Raw genomic sequence first — 14,511 nt, 5'->3', positions numbered from 1 at the left:
GTTTTGCGTTTACCTTTTTTTGTTAGGCCAAGAAATGGAGGAAAGTACTGTGTTGGTCGCAGGATGAAATTTCGGTCATGTAATACAGATTCATGTCCAAAAGGCAAAAAAGATTTCCGGGAGCAACAGTGCTCTGAATTTGATGGCAGACACTTCAACATCAATGGTCTTACATCTGCGGTTCGCTGGCTTCCAAAATACAGTGGTAGTAAGTAATTTTGCGTTTTTTAAACTAACAAAATAAAAATGTTACTTTAATTAAAGTTTTAAAACAGACAAGAAACCTGTTGGATTTTCTTTCCAGTTTCTATGAAAGATCGCTGTAAACTTTTTTGCCGAGTTTCTGGAACAACTTCCTACTATCAGCTGAAGGACAGAGTTGCTGATGGTACTCCCTGTGGAGCAGAAACCAATGACCTTTGTGTTCAAGGCTTATGCAGGGTATTTAAATCTAAACTTATTAATTATTAAAATCAATTTTAGCAGATGGTAAAGTAGATATTAAATATTAATCCAAATAAACATTAATGAAAATACGATGTTCTGAGTTTGCTTAAGCTAATTTTATTCCCTATCAAATTAGAGATCTAGAAATTGAGGCAATTCAGCGAAGAACATATAATTGAATCTGAAGACCCAGAGTCTTGCCTCATTAAACCTCATATGTTGAGAGAGTTAATATTGTCCGAGTAAGCAGAGAGAAACTGATCCAAAATTGAAATAAAGAGAAGAAAGGAACATGCTGTGTGTTTATTACCATTGTATTTCTGGTACCAGAGAAGTAAAAAAGTAGAAAATCCAACGGTAGATAGATTACATAATTATTATTTCACTGTAAAATCAGGAGGAACTGACTCCTGAAAGGGATCAATTCAGCATTCTTTGCTTAATAGCAACTATGGCATTGCCACAAGATTTTGCTGGGAGAAGCAAGATGCTATGTTACAACAATTCAAGACTTTTTTGTCAAGCCCAGGTTGTTCTGCTGATTGCAGTGAAACAGTAAATTCAGGATGAGGAGAATATGTAGCTTTTTTTATAGTGTTGAATCAAGAGGAAAGAGGAAATGTCAGAGAACTGTTCTTTTTATCATAGTTCAATAAAAAGGGAAGTTTAAGTAAAGATACGTAAACAAAAATTGTGCTTGTGTTAGTTTAACCAGCATAGTCTACGCATATTCCTTTGCTTATTTTGCAGTAATGACAGACTTTAAAAGAATTGATGACCATGTACACCCACATACTGCTTTTAGGATTTCAAGACTTTTAATGTAAATATAACTTAAAATTTATACACTATGTTGATTTTTTTATGCAAAATCTTTATGTACTGTTATGTATTCTTATACAGTTCTTTACATATTAAGTCTTCTATTTGGATTGTACATTCTTAATACAACAGCACCACTGTGTTTTGCCCTTACATCTCAGCACCCAAAAACGTAAAAGGCTTTTAATGAATTTCAAAGAACATTAGATATATACAATGAACAAGAATATTTTGGGGTAGTGGGAAGCTTAAATTGTTTGTTTTCACTGTTTTCCATTGGGCTGACTGACACAGAGCTTTTTTATTATTTTTATTTTTTGTAGCAAGCAGGCTGTGATCACATTTTGAATTCCAAGGCAAGGATAGACAAATGTGGAATCTGTGGTGGTGATAATTCTTCGTGTAAGACACTTGCAGGTACTTTCAACAGTGCTCGTTATGGTATGTTTGTTTTGGTTTTGTTTTTTTTTTTAATCTTAATGCACATTTCAGTATGGCTTCAATATTATGCTTTACATTTAGGGAAGTAGGATATCAGTGTATGTTCTTTAGGACTTCTATCAACAAAAAATATTTCTGATTTTCAGTCACGTTCCCTCTTAAGGATGCAGAGGCAAGCATTGTGACATAGTAACCCATTCAAGTGGCAAGAAAAGTCAGTCTGCCCTAAGGTCAAAGCAAAAGACATGAGTAAAAGATATGCTGAGAATAAAAGTATTTTAAAAGGAAGAATGCTTCCTGCTTTGTACTTTGCATTCTCTTGTCTGAAACTATGCAGCTGAAGGATGTATTCCAATGTCTGCTTTTGGTTGTGTAAAGAAGTAGCAAGAAGTCTGTTGTGAGCAGCTGATGAGGTTCCTTTTCTCCTATAGTGAAGAAGATAACCTGTGAAATGTAAGCCTTATCTTTCCAGAGAACAGGGATAGCAATATTTATGTTCTTTCCTCTTCATTGGCAGGTACTGAATGAGAATCTTCTGAATAACCCTGATATTTCCTATTTATTTGATTTAGTTTCTCTAACAGAGCTGCTGATAATTCTTCTATATGTAGGCTGTTTTGGGAAGTATGGAGAGACTATTGTACATGTGTAGCAGTGCAATTAAGTAGTTAGAGCACAGAACATAAGGAGAGAAGTCTCCAGGTTAGTATTAGCCTAAAGGCTCCTTCATGCCACTTCACTGGTTGGAAGAGACCACAGGTGAAGTGAAAATGATACCTGGAGAGCTGCCAAATAGGATCTTCATAGGACAAAGGAGTTGCTGGTGAAGAGAAAAGTATGCCAAGTGTCCTGTTGGATTTTCTCTTCCCTGGCAGAGGGCTTACACCAATTGAAAATTACCAAAAATCCTGAAGGTGGGATACAGGTACCTTTCCCATACAAATACGTGTATTTTTCCTTGTGTCTGTCCTGAGAAGCTGCTTATAGGTAGTACACAAATTTTGTCACAAATACATTTGTTACAATTCAAGTGACCATTATGTGAAACTACCATTTATGCAAATATGGTTGTGACTGTCACTCTCTTGCTGTTCATCAACTTTCCATCGTCACAGACTTATTTGCTTCAAATTGAAGTTGGAGGGGAAAAAAAAGCCCCATGTTTTGGGATGAGGAAAACCTTGATTTACTATTTGGCTTTATACTTAGTTGAATGTTTAAATTATGTTCAAGTTCTTGGAATTATAGCATATAAAAGATGATACTGAGTTGTACTACTAGACAGTATGCTAAACATTCGGAATTATCATTTAGATGTGCTCAACTAGGAGTACAGCAATGTAAACAAGAGGTTGTAGTTAGCTGACCATTAAAACTCCAATGTCCATGGCAGGTGTAAGACATCCCTAGGCTGATGACTGAAGACATTGTCTGAGGAAATATTCTGTTCCAAAACCTTCTTAATTAGGATAACAAAATAAGTATGCCAAAGTCTGTGCACTTGATCTTTTTCTTATAACTTCATTTGGTTCCATTTCGTACTGAAATAAGTCATTTTACTTGTAAGGCAGAATTTGGAATTGGCAATAGCAGCCTGTGGTATGTGCTTGTATTCATGCAGTTATAATGTTGTCAGTAACTGTTTAAACAGTAGTGAAGCGATCATCAAAAATTCATTACATCAAAACACTAATTTACTTGGCTGCTATTTTAGGAAATGGTAATCTAATTATGTACACATTATTATTATGTTGGCTATTATTATTGCATCGCATTAGAGTATCTGAGGATTTCCTGGACAATGGTCATTCTCAGTGCCCTAGTACGTGATCTGTTCTCTTTGTGTATCCTTGACAATGTGCTGTGCAGTTTTGTTTATAATTTCCCCCCATATTTTGTCTTCTTTCATTCTATTGTCACAAGGTCTTAAATATATGAGATGAGGGGCTTTTTTGAGTGTGTTTTGGTTTTTTGTCCTAGTATGCTGGAAGATTGACCAAGCTGTATTTATCCAGAGCTTGTCGTGTCAATTTGCAATTGCAGTGCTGCCCCCAGCTGGTAAATGTGATAGACCTGTAATTAGAAATCATTTAAATGCATAGCATAGTTCTAATAGGTTAAAAGCACTGGAAAGTTAGTGAGTTATGAGATTTGTCATGGTTTAACCCCAGCTGGAACCACACAGCCACTCATTCACTGCCTCCCAGTGGGATGGGGGAGAGAATCAGAAGAGTAAAAGTGAGCAAACTCATGGATTCAGACAAAGACAGTTTAGTTTAATAGGGAAAGCAAAAGCCACAAAGCCTTGAAGTAGAGCAAGGAATTCATTCACTGCTTCCCAAGGGCAGGCAGATTTTCAGCCCCAGGAAAGCAGGACTCCATCACAGATAACAGAGACTTGGGAAAACAAATGCCATTACTCCGACCATCCCCCTTTCCTTCTTTCCCCAGCTTTATATGCTGAGCATGACACACTGTGGTCTGAAATATTCCTGTGGTCAGTTGTCCAGGACACAGCTGTCCTGGCTGCGTCCCTTCCCAGTTCTTGTGCATCCCCAGTCTCCTCACTGGTGGGGCGGTATGAGAGGAAGAAGAGACCTTGACTCTGTGTAAGCTCTGCACAGCAATAACAAGAACATCCCTGAATTATCAACATTTTCCAACACAAGTCCAAAACATAACCCCATACCAGCTACTGTGAAGAAAATTGACTCTATCCCAACCAAACCCAATACAAAATGAAAAGAATATTGTCAATTAAATTTTTATCCACAGAGGTGAGTCAACTAAAGTTAAATCCCAGCAAGATTGTTAAACACAGTGAAATAGATGGAAAAGTTATCAAAACTTATATTAATACTTCAGATTGCATGTTTGTGTTTATTATTTGTTTCCAATGTTTGCCTTCCTCAGTTTTTCTCAGCCATAAGAATCCTTTAGAATTTGTGATTAACATCTGTGAGAAACAGGTTTGGATTTTTTAACCTATGTTTATGTTCAGACTGACTGTTTTAAGAAATAGATCTTGATGCACCTTATTTTGTTACCTCATGACAAGGCTACCATAGTAGTAATTGGAGATATTACGAGAAATGATGGCTCATTTGTGAAGCATTTGTATTTTCAAGGTAGTGCAGTCAACCTTCAGTCAAGGCTGAAACATCTACCTGTGCATATGGCCTGCAACACTGCAATATTTTAGACTCATTCTTTTTATTATTATTTTATTATATTCTTATTATTTAAGACTCATTCTTTAAAGTGCTGTCATGAAATATTCTTGTGAGAGAAAAGCTACCTCAACTGTATAAACAGGGAATTGAGATATTTCATGTTAAGTGACTTATTCAGATTTCTATAAAAGTTTTGTGGTTAAATTTTGAGGAGTCACAGTGTTTCCTGAGTCTCACTTGATATACTTGGCTGCTTTCTAGAGGAGTGCTGCTCTCTAGGGATTTTTCTGAGTAGGTTGAACCCATGTTAGTGGTAAAAAGTTGAATTTACTTTTCTGAACACAGAACCTAACACTTCCTAGAACATGAGGGCGTTCAGCATTGGTTGTCTCTGGTGCACTGTAGGGTTTTGTGGATAAAACTGGTTAAATCTTTGTTCATATTTACTAGTATTTGACTATTTTTCTATATAATTAATTTGTGAATAATTACATTGCAGGTTACAATGTTGTAGTAAATATTCCCAAAGGAGCAACAAACATTGATATTCGACAGTACAGCTACTCAGGGAAACCAGAAGACGACAACTACCTTGGTAAAAGCCTCCTGTGTACAACGTTGGTGGATAGGTTTTGTGCTCGTACCAGGGATCTGTCCTAGACACGTGTATTATCAGAAGTCTGATAAAGATTTTAGATGAAATACCTAATTACTTTGTATATTTATTTACCTGAGTCTCTCAGTAGATATTAGTTTCCGTAAAAATGAGTGAGATATTGTTAGGTTTCTGATTCTTAAAGGAGTGCGTTATTTGTCAGATAAGAGGAATTATAGCATGTGGCATCATTTTGTCAAATTTTTACTTTCTTGTCACAGTGTTCATTAAAGTGAACTCGAGAATAATGCAGGTATTTGTTGTTTTAAATCTTGGATGGTCAGCAGTCTGACCATCAGGAAACTTACCAGTTATCTCATATTTCTCTTTTTCTAATATGTCTGAGTATAAAGGTCGTTGATATATTTGCATGTGTGCAGGTAACAGAGAATTCACAAGCACATTGTACCAAAAATCTTGGTTGTTCTATTTCACAGTAGTTACGTTGTGTCTGAAGTGCCTGAAAAAATATTGATGCATATTTACTTTCTGTCTCTTCTTCGGTTTTCATCCTAGTCAACAAACTTCAGAGTTCTCAAAATGTTTTCCTTGTCAACTGTTGCCCACATGCAGCTCGCAGGACACAAAAACAACCCTACCCCCGATATTAGCTACCATTTCAAATGTAGTATCACCTGAATAGCATGCCTGTACTACAAATTCTACCTGATTTTAAAAAGTTTAACTTGTCATTTATCTTCATTATTGTAGATTGGTCATTGTATTAAATGACTATTATAAATGCTTAATAATTTATTTTTACTTTCAAGTTTACTTTTGAAAGCCACTTCACTAGAAGTAGCTCTAGCAAATACAATGATGTGGGCTGTAGAATAGGGCAGAAATACAGATAATTATTGTTTCCTTCTACATAGCAGAACCTAACCAAATTTAGAAGTCATGACTGCAGTCAGCCCTTCAGCAGAACAAATATTATTATATTAGTATAATGCAGAGAAAATCCATGACAACTGCTCAGGTGAAAGTTACTGATGATTAGGATTGAATTCACTCATTAGAAACTATTTGATACAACTTTATACATGGGCTAAAATAAAGCTAAGTGTTGATGAGAATATGAGTTTTTATTGATAGAACCTTTTAATTAAATAGATACTTTATTTCCAATATTTTATTTCACTTATAGCTTTATCTGATATTCATGGAAATTTTATCTTGAACGGAAATTTTGTTGTAAGCATGTCAAAAAAAGAAGTCAATATACAAGGAGCCATTTTTGAGTACAGTGGGTCAAACAATACGATAGAACGAATTAACAGCACTGATAGAGTTGAAGAAGAGCTAACCTTACAGGTGCACGTTTACTTTATTCATAAGTTTGAAAATTTCCTACATGAACATTATGTTCATAGTTTTATGTTCATATTCACTGAAAAACAGCTATCATTTTATCTCATCAAGGTTTTGTGTGTAGGGAATTTACACAACCCCGATGTGCGTTATTCATTCAATATCCCGATAGAAGACAGAAGTGATTTATTTACGTGGGATCCTTACGGACCCTGGCAAGACTGCAGCAGGATGTGCCAAGGTACTGTGAATTATTTTTTCACCGGAACCAAAGACCTGATGGCATCTAGGACGAGACTAGTCCTAAGTACTCTGATTTTTCACCTCTATTTGTAAGGAAGAAATTTATTACTCTCAGTAAACTTTAAGTGCACAGAGCCCTTAAGGACAGAATAGCTTCTGATTTTTGTTTTTACTATTTTCAGTACTTATGCAATGCAATTCTATACTCAAACCTACCTTTGTAGACATAGGAGTGGTTTGTTAAAACAAAAGTTGAATCAAGTCTAATGCATCCTTAGAAAGTGGTATTGTATATCTACTAATATGCGTTAGGCTTCTATTATCCTATTTCCAGATGGTCACTGACTTGTCTAGTATTTTTCTTATACATTTATTTGTCTTTTTTTGTTATCTGCTACATGGGATGAAGCTCTTTAAAAATATATTTTACTATTTTAAACTCTTATTCTATAGGCCATTCTAGTGTAAAAATAAAGGCACAATATTTATGAAATGAGTATATAAAAGTGTATGTACAGAGCTTTTTGACAGATACTCATATTAGTGGGTGCTAGAAAAACCTGAAGTTACGTGATGATGAGTTTCTTCTGGTTTTGAGTCTGGCTGTAGACATGATCATGTGCTAGAGAAGCAGCGCATCTGTCAACTGTCAACTGTACCACTTCTCCCAGTACTCAGGGTATCTTTTAGGTACCCTGTGATCAAATTTTCTGCTTCATTAAAGGAAAGGATCACAACCTCTTAGTTGACATGGTGTTTTGAAAAACAATATGTTAATTAGCAAAGGACAGACATGATACATTTGGAATACTTAGCCTCATGAGTGAATGGACTGTTGCACTTTTGTAGTTCTCTGGAAGTTGATATCCTGTAGGACAGCTGGGAGGTGGCAAAGATCACTGGGACAAGGTTGTTCTCCACCTGGAATGTAGTCAGCATATTTGGGCAGAATCTGCTGTATATGGTGATTAGTGTTAATGGGGTATCTCAGTTAAATTCCTAAATGATGAGTGGAATCCATAAGGCACTCTTATTTTAGCCCCTTATTTCCTTTTTTTGGTACTTTTTCAAGGTATTCGAAGAAGGAGAATGACATGTATACGTAAAAGTGATCGTGTAGTAGTGTCTGATCAAAGATGTGAACTTATACCCACTGTACCAAGTGTCTTTGAGGAGTGTAATACAGAGTGTGAATTAAGGTAAACAGAGGTTCCTAACTGATTGAGCTATTATGGTCTTATATGTTTTTTTTTTGATTGAGATTGAAACAAAGTAATTCAGATTGCTTTATCCTCTGTCCCTCCATCCCTCTCTACCTCCCTTATCCTTCCCATCTCTCCTGCTTCTCCTCAAATCTGTTGGCATAATGGGTACATTATATTTACACTTCTGAATCTAAGTAGAGCTAGGGTATTTTTCTAATTTTTATTGGTAAAGTACAAAGTCTTTTGTCAGGATTGTGAATCAATTCTATATATTCTGGCACAAAAACTTGTATTGCTGTGTGGAAAACATTTTCCATCAGAATTGTACCCACAACTGGAACTAATTTGAAACAGACTTGTGTTTTTGCACTCCAAGAAAGCCCATGCTGAAGTATTCAGAGGATGAAGAGTTAGAATTATAGCTTACATTTTTCAGAGTCACCTAGGAGATTGAGCCAAAAGATCCTTTAAGTTTAAAAAGTTGTTTTAAGCCCGTGAGTCAAATCCTTTTATATTGCTTTGAAAATTCCAGTCATGAGAGAGACTTTACAGTTCTATCTGTTCCCTAAAATGTACATCTATATTTACATTATAATCCTTGTTTCATTCTCTGAGTGCTTTATTTGCCATGTTCGTATTTTTTAAAACATGGTTAGCTTTCTACAACAGTTTGTCCTTGTAGGTGGCACAACGTTGGCAAAAGTGACTGCACATCAAGGTGTGGTCCAGGTTATCGGTCTGTTGAGATCCGCTGCATGAAGTACTCTAGTTCAAAAGGACTTAGTGCTCCAGTGGATGATAGATACTGTGCTGATCAGCAGAGACCACCAGCCAGAGAGCCCTGCCATGGTGACTGTATGTTAACAAAATGGCACTACACAGAATGGTCAGAGGTACAAATTACAAACTTTATAAGTGTACCATTATAGTTCTGATTAGCATTCATACCAAATTTTTATTTCTTTTTTATTTTTTTAGTTTAACTAAAAAGAAAATAATGTTTGATGAATACAGATTTATTGAAACAGCTAACACCAACCTTTATATTTCAGCAACTTTCTCATACTTTTGTAAGAAACTGTAGCTTGTTTGCAGCTTGGTTTTGGAAGTTAGCAGAGATCTGGTAGTTAAAGATGTGTGTTTTATTTACAGTCTTAATAATTTAGTTCTGAGAGTATTTTTGAGGAAAAAAAAAGTAAGTACAAATTCAATTTTATTCTTCATTCAAGAGTTGTATCTTGGAACTATTAAACAAAGTGCTGAATTTGTCTCAAATGGACATATTATCAGTCTGTGCATTATAGGCAGGACACATTTGTCTAGCACAATCATTAATGTCTTTTTACCTGGTTTTATTGTGTTCTGTTTCCTGTTTTGAAATATTTTCTATACACTGCAGTGTTCCAGGAGCTGTGCAAGAGGTGTCAGAACCAGAGAAGCTTTTTGTATGAATAACTTGGGTCGTCATCTTCCTGACAGGGAATGCCAGGAAATTCCAAAAGTTGTAACACAGAGTTGCAATGAATTCTTATGTCCAAGCTGGTCAGTTACTGACTGGAGTGAGGTAATGAAACCATGGAAAACTTAAGGCACATTTGGTCATGGTCATCAATATTAAAATAAGCTTCATTAAGTGTTTAGGGGTTTTTATTCTATTTTGGGGCACACAGCAGTAAAAATTCTGAAGTCTTATGATTTAGCTGATATACATCCCAGATGTATGAGAAAAAAATTGCATGAGAACTTCTGTAAAACACTCCTAGAATTCATTTTTTCTCCGAGATTTTGTTACATTAATAGGAGGTAGTGAAACTACTTAAAGTAAATCTATTTACAGTAATATTATGCATACCTTCCCTTTTTATGAAGCAATGAGAACTATACAGCCAACTGAAGAACAAAATTATATTCATTTTATTACAGATTATATGATATAAAAGAATCATGGTTAGTTTAAACATTTTTCCAGTGAAAGCTGTGTTATATGTACTCATATTTTAAACAAGTATTCCTTATTCTAATAGAAATAAATGATCTGTACATAGTTCTCATATTTTGTATCTTTAGAATTGTAATAGTGATTCCTTTGTATTAGCACTTGAGTTACTGCTTACAGGAAATGGAGAGTTCATAAAAGAACTAGGGTTTTTTTGACTACTTACGTTCATGGAATATTTTTGTAATGTATGTGATCTTTAAAATCTGACAAATTACTAGAAGAAATTGAAGCCATTAATGTAGATTCACGTCTTTACAAACTGCTGATTCTAATAATGTTACAGTGTCCTGTGACATGTGGCAAAGGAATAAAGCATCGTCAAGTCTGGTGCCAACTTCACGATGAACAAATGAGAGATGACTACTGTAATCCAAATGACAGACCAGAAACAGTGATGCCGTGTGAACTTCATGAATGTGCATCTTGGCAAGTAGGGCCTTGGGGATCAGTGAGTACATAAGGATTCCTAGCTTCTTGTTTTATAGTTCAGACTATGAGTGATCACAAAACAATACCTTTTAAACATTTTAGTTGAATCTTTAAGCAGTTATTTCAGTTGAATTGATTAACATGTTTGTTTGCAGGATCCTATTGGCTGTCTAACTTGTAATTTAGGAACGCCCACTTGTAAGTTAAATGCCTAAAATAGTCATTGATCCTGAGCCTTAATATCAAAGATGCTTTTGCACATCAATGCATTACATCACCAGAATAATGAAAATGTGGATAGCAAACTGTTCAGGTGAATAAAACAGGTAAAAGACCAAATGTTTATAGGGGAGTGGGCATATTCAAGTGATAGCTACAATTAAGATCATAGAAGTGTATATGCTAATAATAGTAGGCAAAACGACAGTATTTTGTTGTTATGTTTTGTTTTTACCTTCAGTGATAAAAGATCTGCTATCTCTTTATGTGAAAATGCTGTTGAAATATATGTTCCTGTGTGTAATGATGCTCATCTAATGTATACCACAGTGACTTCAAAATTCTAGAACAAAGTGAATTAATTTGCGAAAGAACCTTTTGTCCCCAAATGAGAATTAGTTAAAATAAGGTACTCAATTTGATGTAGCTTTTATAGATCACTTTATTCAAACCAACAGAAGTGTTGGATTATTCAGTATTTCTCGTATGTTAGTGAGAATTCGTAACTGAAGAGCAGCTGATATTTATTTTTTTACGTATCTGTTAGTAAAATACAGAATAATTATACCTTTGGAAATTAAATACATTTTTCACTAGAATTTGTTTTATTTTTTTACTATTTTTACCTTAGAGACAACCACCCTGTTGAATGTTGAATTCCTTTTGTATAACCTTTTGATCACAAGGCGATGGCTTTCCATTCCTACAAACTAAATTAAAAAATTACATAAAAAATTAATTCAGTCCCATGTTAGAATTCTTCTGAATTAAAAATAGCATGCTGGAATAGCCTGTACAAGCAATTTACCAATCCATGTCACTGGAGCAGAGCTTTTCATTGCAGTTTTTCTACTGTACCATCTGGTAGTAGCCATTCACAGCCAAGTTTTTGCAAGTATTTGTGCTTGAACTACAACATTTTTAGGATAGGATTTATGTCAAGTTCTTTTCAGCCATCTAACATTTTAGTTGCCTTAAGTGTGCTCTTGTCAAACTCTATAATGGAGAGACATTAACAGCTGCAGCTAGTGATTCATTTGGAAGCCACTCCTTACTCTCGCTTTCCTCCACCTCCACTTTCTCTACACCAGATTTTATTGCTGAGCATGACATTATGTAGCATGGATTGTCCCTTTGATCAGGTCAAGTCAGCTGTTCTGGCAGTGTTCTTCCCAGTTTCCTGCCCACCTCCAGCCTACTCACTGCAGGGGATAGAAGAGGTGAAAGAGAGAAAGCTTTTATCCTGCACAAGAACTGTTCAGCAATAGCCAAAACACTGGTGTGTTATGGACACTGTTTAAGTACCTTATGATCTGCCACAAAGAAAGTTAACACCATCTCAGTAGTCATTCCTATTCAGTCTGGAAAGAGTTTTAAAATAGGAAATTTAGTAAAAGTGAAATTTGGTTATAAATGGTGCTATTTCAAGTGTGTGAAATTATTGACTTTAACAGTGTTCTGTAACATGTGGACGCGGATACCAGATGCGTGCAGTCAAATGTGTTACTGGGACTTACCGTGTTATTTTGAGTGATGACAGGGAGTGCAATGCTGCTACTCGTCCTAGAGATAACCAAGTAAGTTAAAAAATACCTCTCTACTTCTTAGTTAAAAGCATCTAAATACAAGTGTTGTCTACTGACTCTTTGAGGGAATTTGGTGGAAATAAGTTCTAAAATGAGGAAAGAAATTGTTGAAACTGTCTGCTTTTTCTCACAAATGTCAAATTCAGCATCAGGAATCAAGCAAAAGAAGAGTAATTTGGACGTTGAAGGTTTTAAAATTTGGTATATGATGGAAGGGTGAGGGTATATGATTTGAAGGCATCCAAAGGCCTGTGATTATTTGGGAAAGCTCCAACCTGTAGAATGGGCACTACTTTCCATCATGCTTCAGACATAATACTACCTAACTGGCTTGGTATTCCCTGAAATTCTACTTGTATATAGTTCTTAAAAGAACAACATGGTTACTTGAAGAAAGATTCAGTAGCTGGAATAATACTAATTAAAAACTTTGTAGAAATGGATTACAATTCAATATGGTTCCTTATCTTTTCTTACCTTGGTTTATTTATTTCATCACTTTGCTTAATTTAAATCTGTCATTTTTCAGAAGAAATGGTTTCAATACAGTCAGTGGGTTTATCTTTACCTGAAAGCAACTGATGTCTTAGGTGGTATTAATTAATATGTTGATGTGGCCACCACATTGATACATCTCGTGGAAGTCCAGCTAAACTGGAAACCATGTATCTTGTGAAGCACGTATTCTGCCTCTTGTCTCAAGGAGAAGATGGCAAGAAAAGCATTCTATGGTCCAGAGTAAACCAGTCACAAGTTACCAGCCATCTGGTACATGGCTTCTTGAATAAGATTTCTGAATATAAAAACCAGTTAATTGGTATAAATTTATTTCCACTTACATGTGAAAACACTGAGTTTGAGTACGCTTTGTATTTTCAGTTGTGGGACCTGGCTACTGACTGAAACTGGGCAAATTTGTGTTCTCAATAGGCGAAGGTATAAAGGACAGGACAGCACAGCCACTGTCTTTGCTGACTTCTGTACTGCCTGTGGCTAGGAAGTAGGACACTGTAACGTCTATGTCCCTTGTCTCCAGCAAGTTGCCCAAACTTTCTCCAAGTGCCGATATTATTAGTTATTACTAATGCAGTTTTAACTTCAAATAAATATTCTTTGATTCTTGATTTGAAACAAAACAAAACAATCTCTGAATAACTCCAGGGAGAAGTTAGCAGATGGTATTTTCTTATTAATTAACACTGACTTATTGTAATGGTAGGATCTATGTCTGCAGAGCCTTTTGCTTTACATTTGGCTCTTCCAAAATGTATATTTTGAAAGGTTTTTTTTTCCTCACCCCCACAGGAATGTGAATTGCCCTCTTGTCCAGAAAATACAAAATTATGGACTACATCACTTCCTCTAGTTCCTGGGAGGAAAGTGACCCAATGGAGATACGGATCATGGACACCAGTACGTAATGTAGCAGTCACATCTTGCAGGCCAGTCCTCCAATCATTGACCTATCTTTCCATAAAGCTCTCATTAATATATTTTTCAGACTTAAATCTACTTGGGATAAATTAAAAAGGAATTCTAATATTTTTAAGAGAAGGACGTTTTTTTTAAGAGGAGATAGACACTCCCAGCAAAACATGTGCTTCAAATCTAATCAGGGAAAAAGAGAGGAAAAAATCAGGATTCTAGGAGATGGGACTGAGCAAAATAGTTTTCATATGATTGAGAGTGTGATAGGAAGTGTTTTTAAAAGTAATTGATCAGTCTCTGACTATGGAGAACATCTTTGATTTTAAAATATCATTTAAAACTCTTATGTGAATAGTAATATTTTCTTAATAGCAATGTGAAATTTTAAAATTATCTATAAAAATGTGTGTGTGTCTGTTAATTATATCTTATATCTTTGCACAAGTATTTTAACTAAATAGCAGTAAAGAGTGCATGGACTGAAGCTGCTCAGCAACTCTTCTCTAAATCCACCTTGAACTCCTCAGACATAAAGGCATCAGAAGGGGCTCAA

At 35.4% G+C, this 14,511-nt stretch overlaps 1 protein-coding gene across 4 annotated transcripts in view; it reads left to right on the top strand.

Moving 5' to 3' along the window:
- ADAMTS20 (ADAM metallopeptidase with thrombospondin type 1 motif 20) overlaps positions 1 to 14,511 on the top strand; it is a 90,471-nt gene that overhangs the window by 47,120 nt on the left and 28,840 nt on the right. For 2 of the 4 annotated variants that reach the window (XM_032688937.1, XM_032688934.1), the window contains 12 exons: positions 27 to 208; positions 305 to 441; positions 1,593 to 1,710; positions 5,383 to 5,478; positions 6,686 to 6,852; positions 6,961 to 7,090; positions 8,165 to 8,291; positions 8,980 to 9,190; positions 9,697 to 9,861; positions 10,580 to 10,744; positions 12,399 to 12,521; positions 13,836 to 13,943. In XM_032688937.1, coding sequence (XP_032544828.1) covers positions 27 to 208; positions 305 to 441; positions 1,593 to 1,710; positions 5,383 to 5,478; positions 6,686 to 6,852; positions 6,961 to 7,090; positions 8,165 to 8,291; positions 8,980 to 9,190; positions 9,697 to 9,861; positions 10,580 to 10,744; positions 12,399 to 12,521; positions 13,836 to 13,943 — 1,729 coding nt within the window. The remainder of the gene's footprint in view (positions 1 to 26; positions 209 to 304; positions 442 to 1,592; positions 1,711 to 5,382; positions 5,479 to 6,685; positions 6,853 to 6,960; positions 7,091 to 8,164; positions 8,292 to 8,979; positions 9,191 to 9,696; positions 9,862 to 10,579; positions 10,745 to 12,398; positions 12,522 to 13,835; positions 13,944 to 14,511) is intronic. The other 2 variants (XM_032688935.1, XM_032688936.1) reach the window with 2 other exon arrangements.

This window comes from Chiroxiphia lanceolata, chromosome 5, assembly GCF_009829145.1.
Source record: "Chiroxiphia lanceolata isolate bChiLan1 chromosome 5, bChiLan1.pri, whole genome shotgun sequence".
In the NCBI taxonomy this organism is placed as follows: Eukaryota; Metazoa; Chordata; class Aves; order Passeriformes; family Pipridae; genus Chiroxiphia; species Chiroxiphia lanceolata.
The sequence above is the reverse complement of the archived record's forward strand: the minus strand, read 5'-3'. Positions and strand labels throughout refer to the sequence as shown.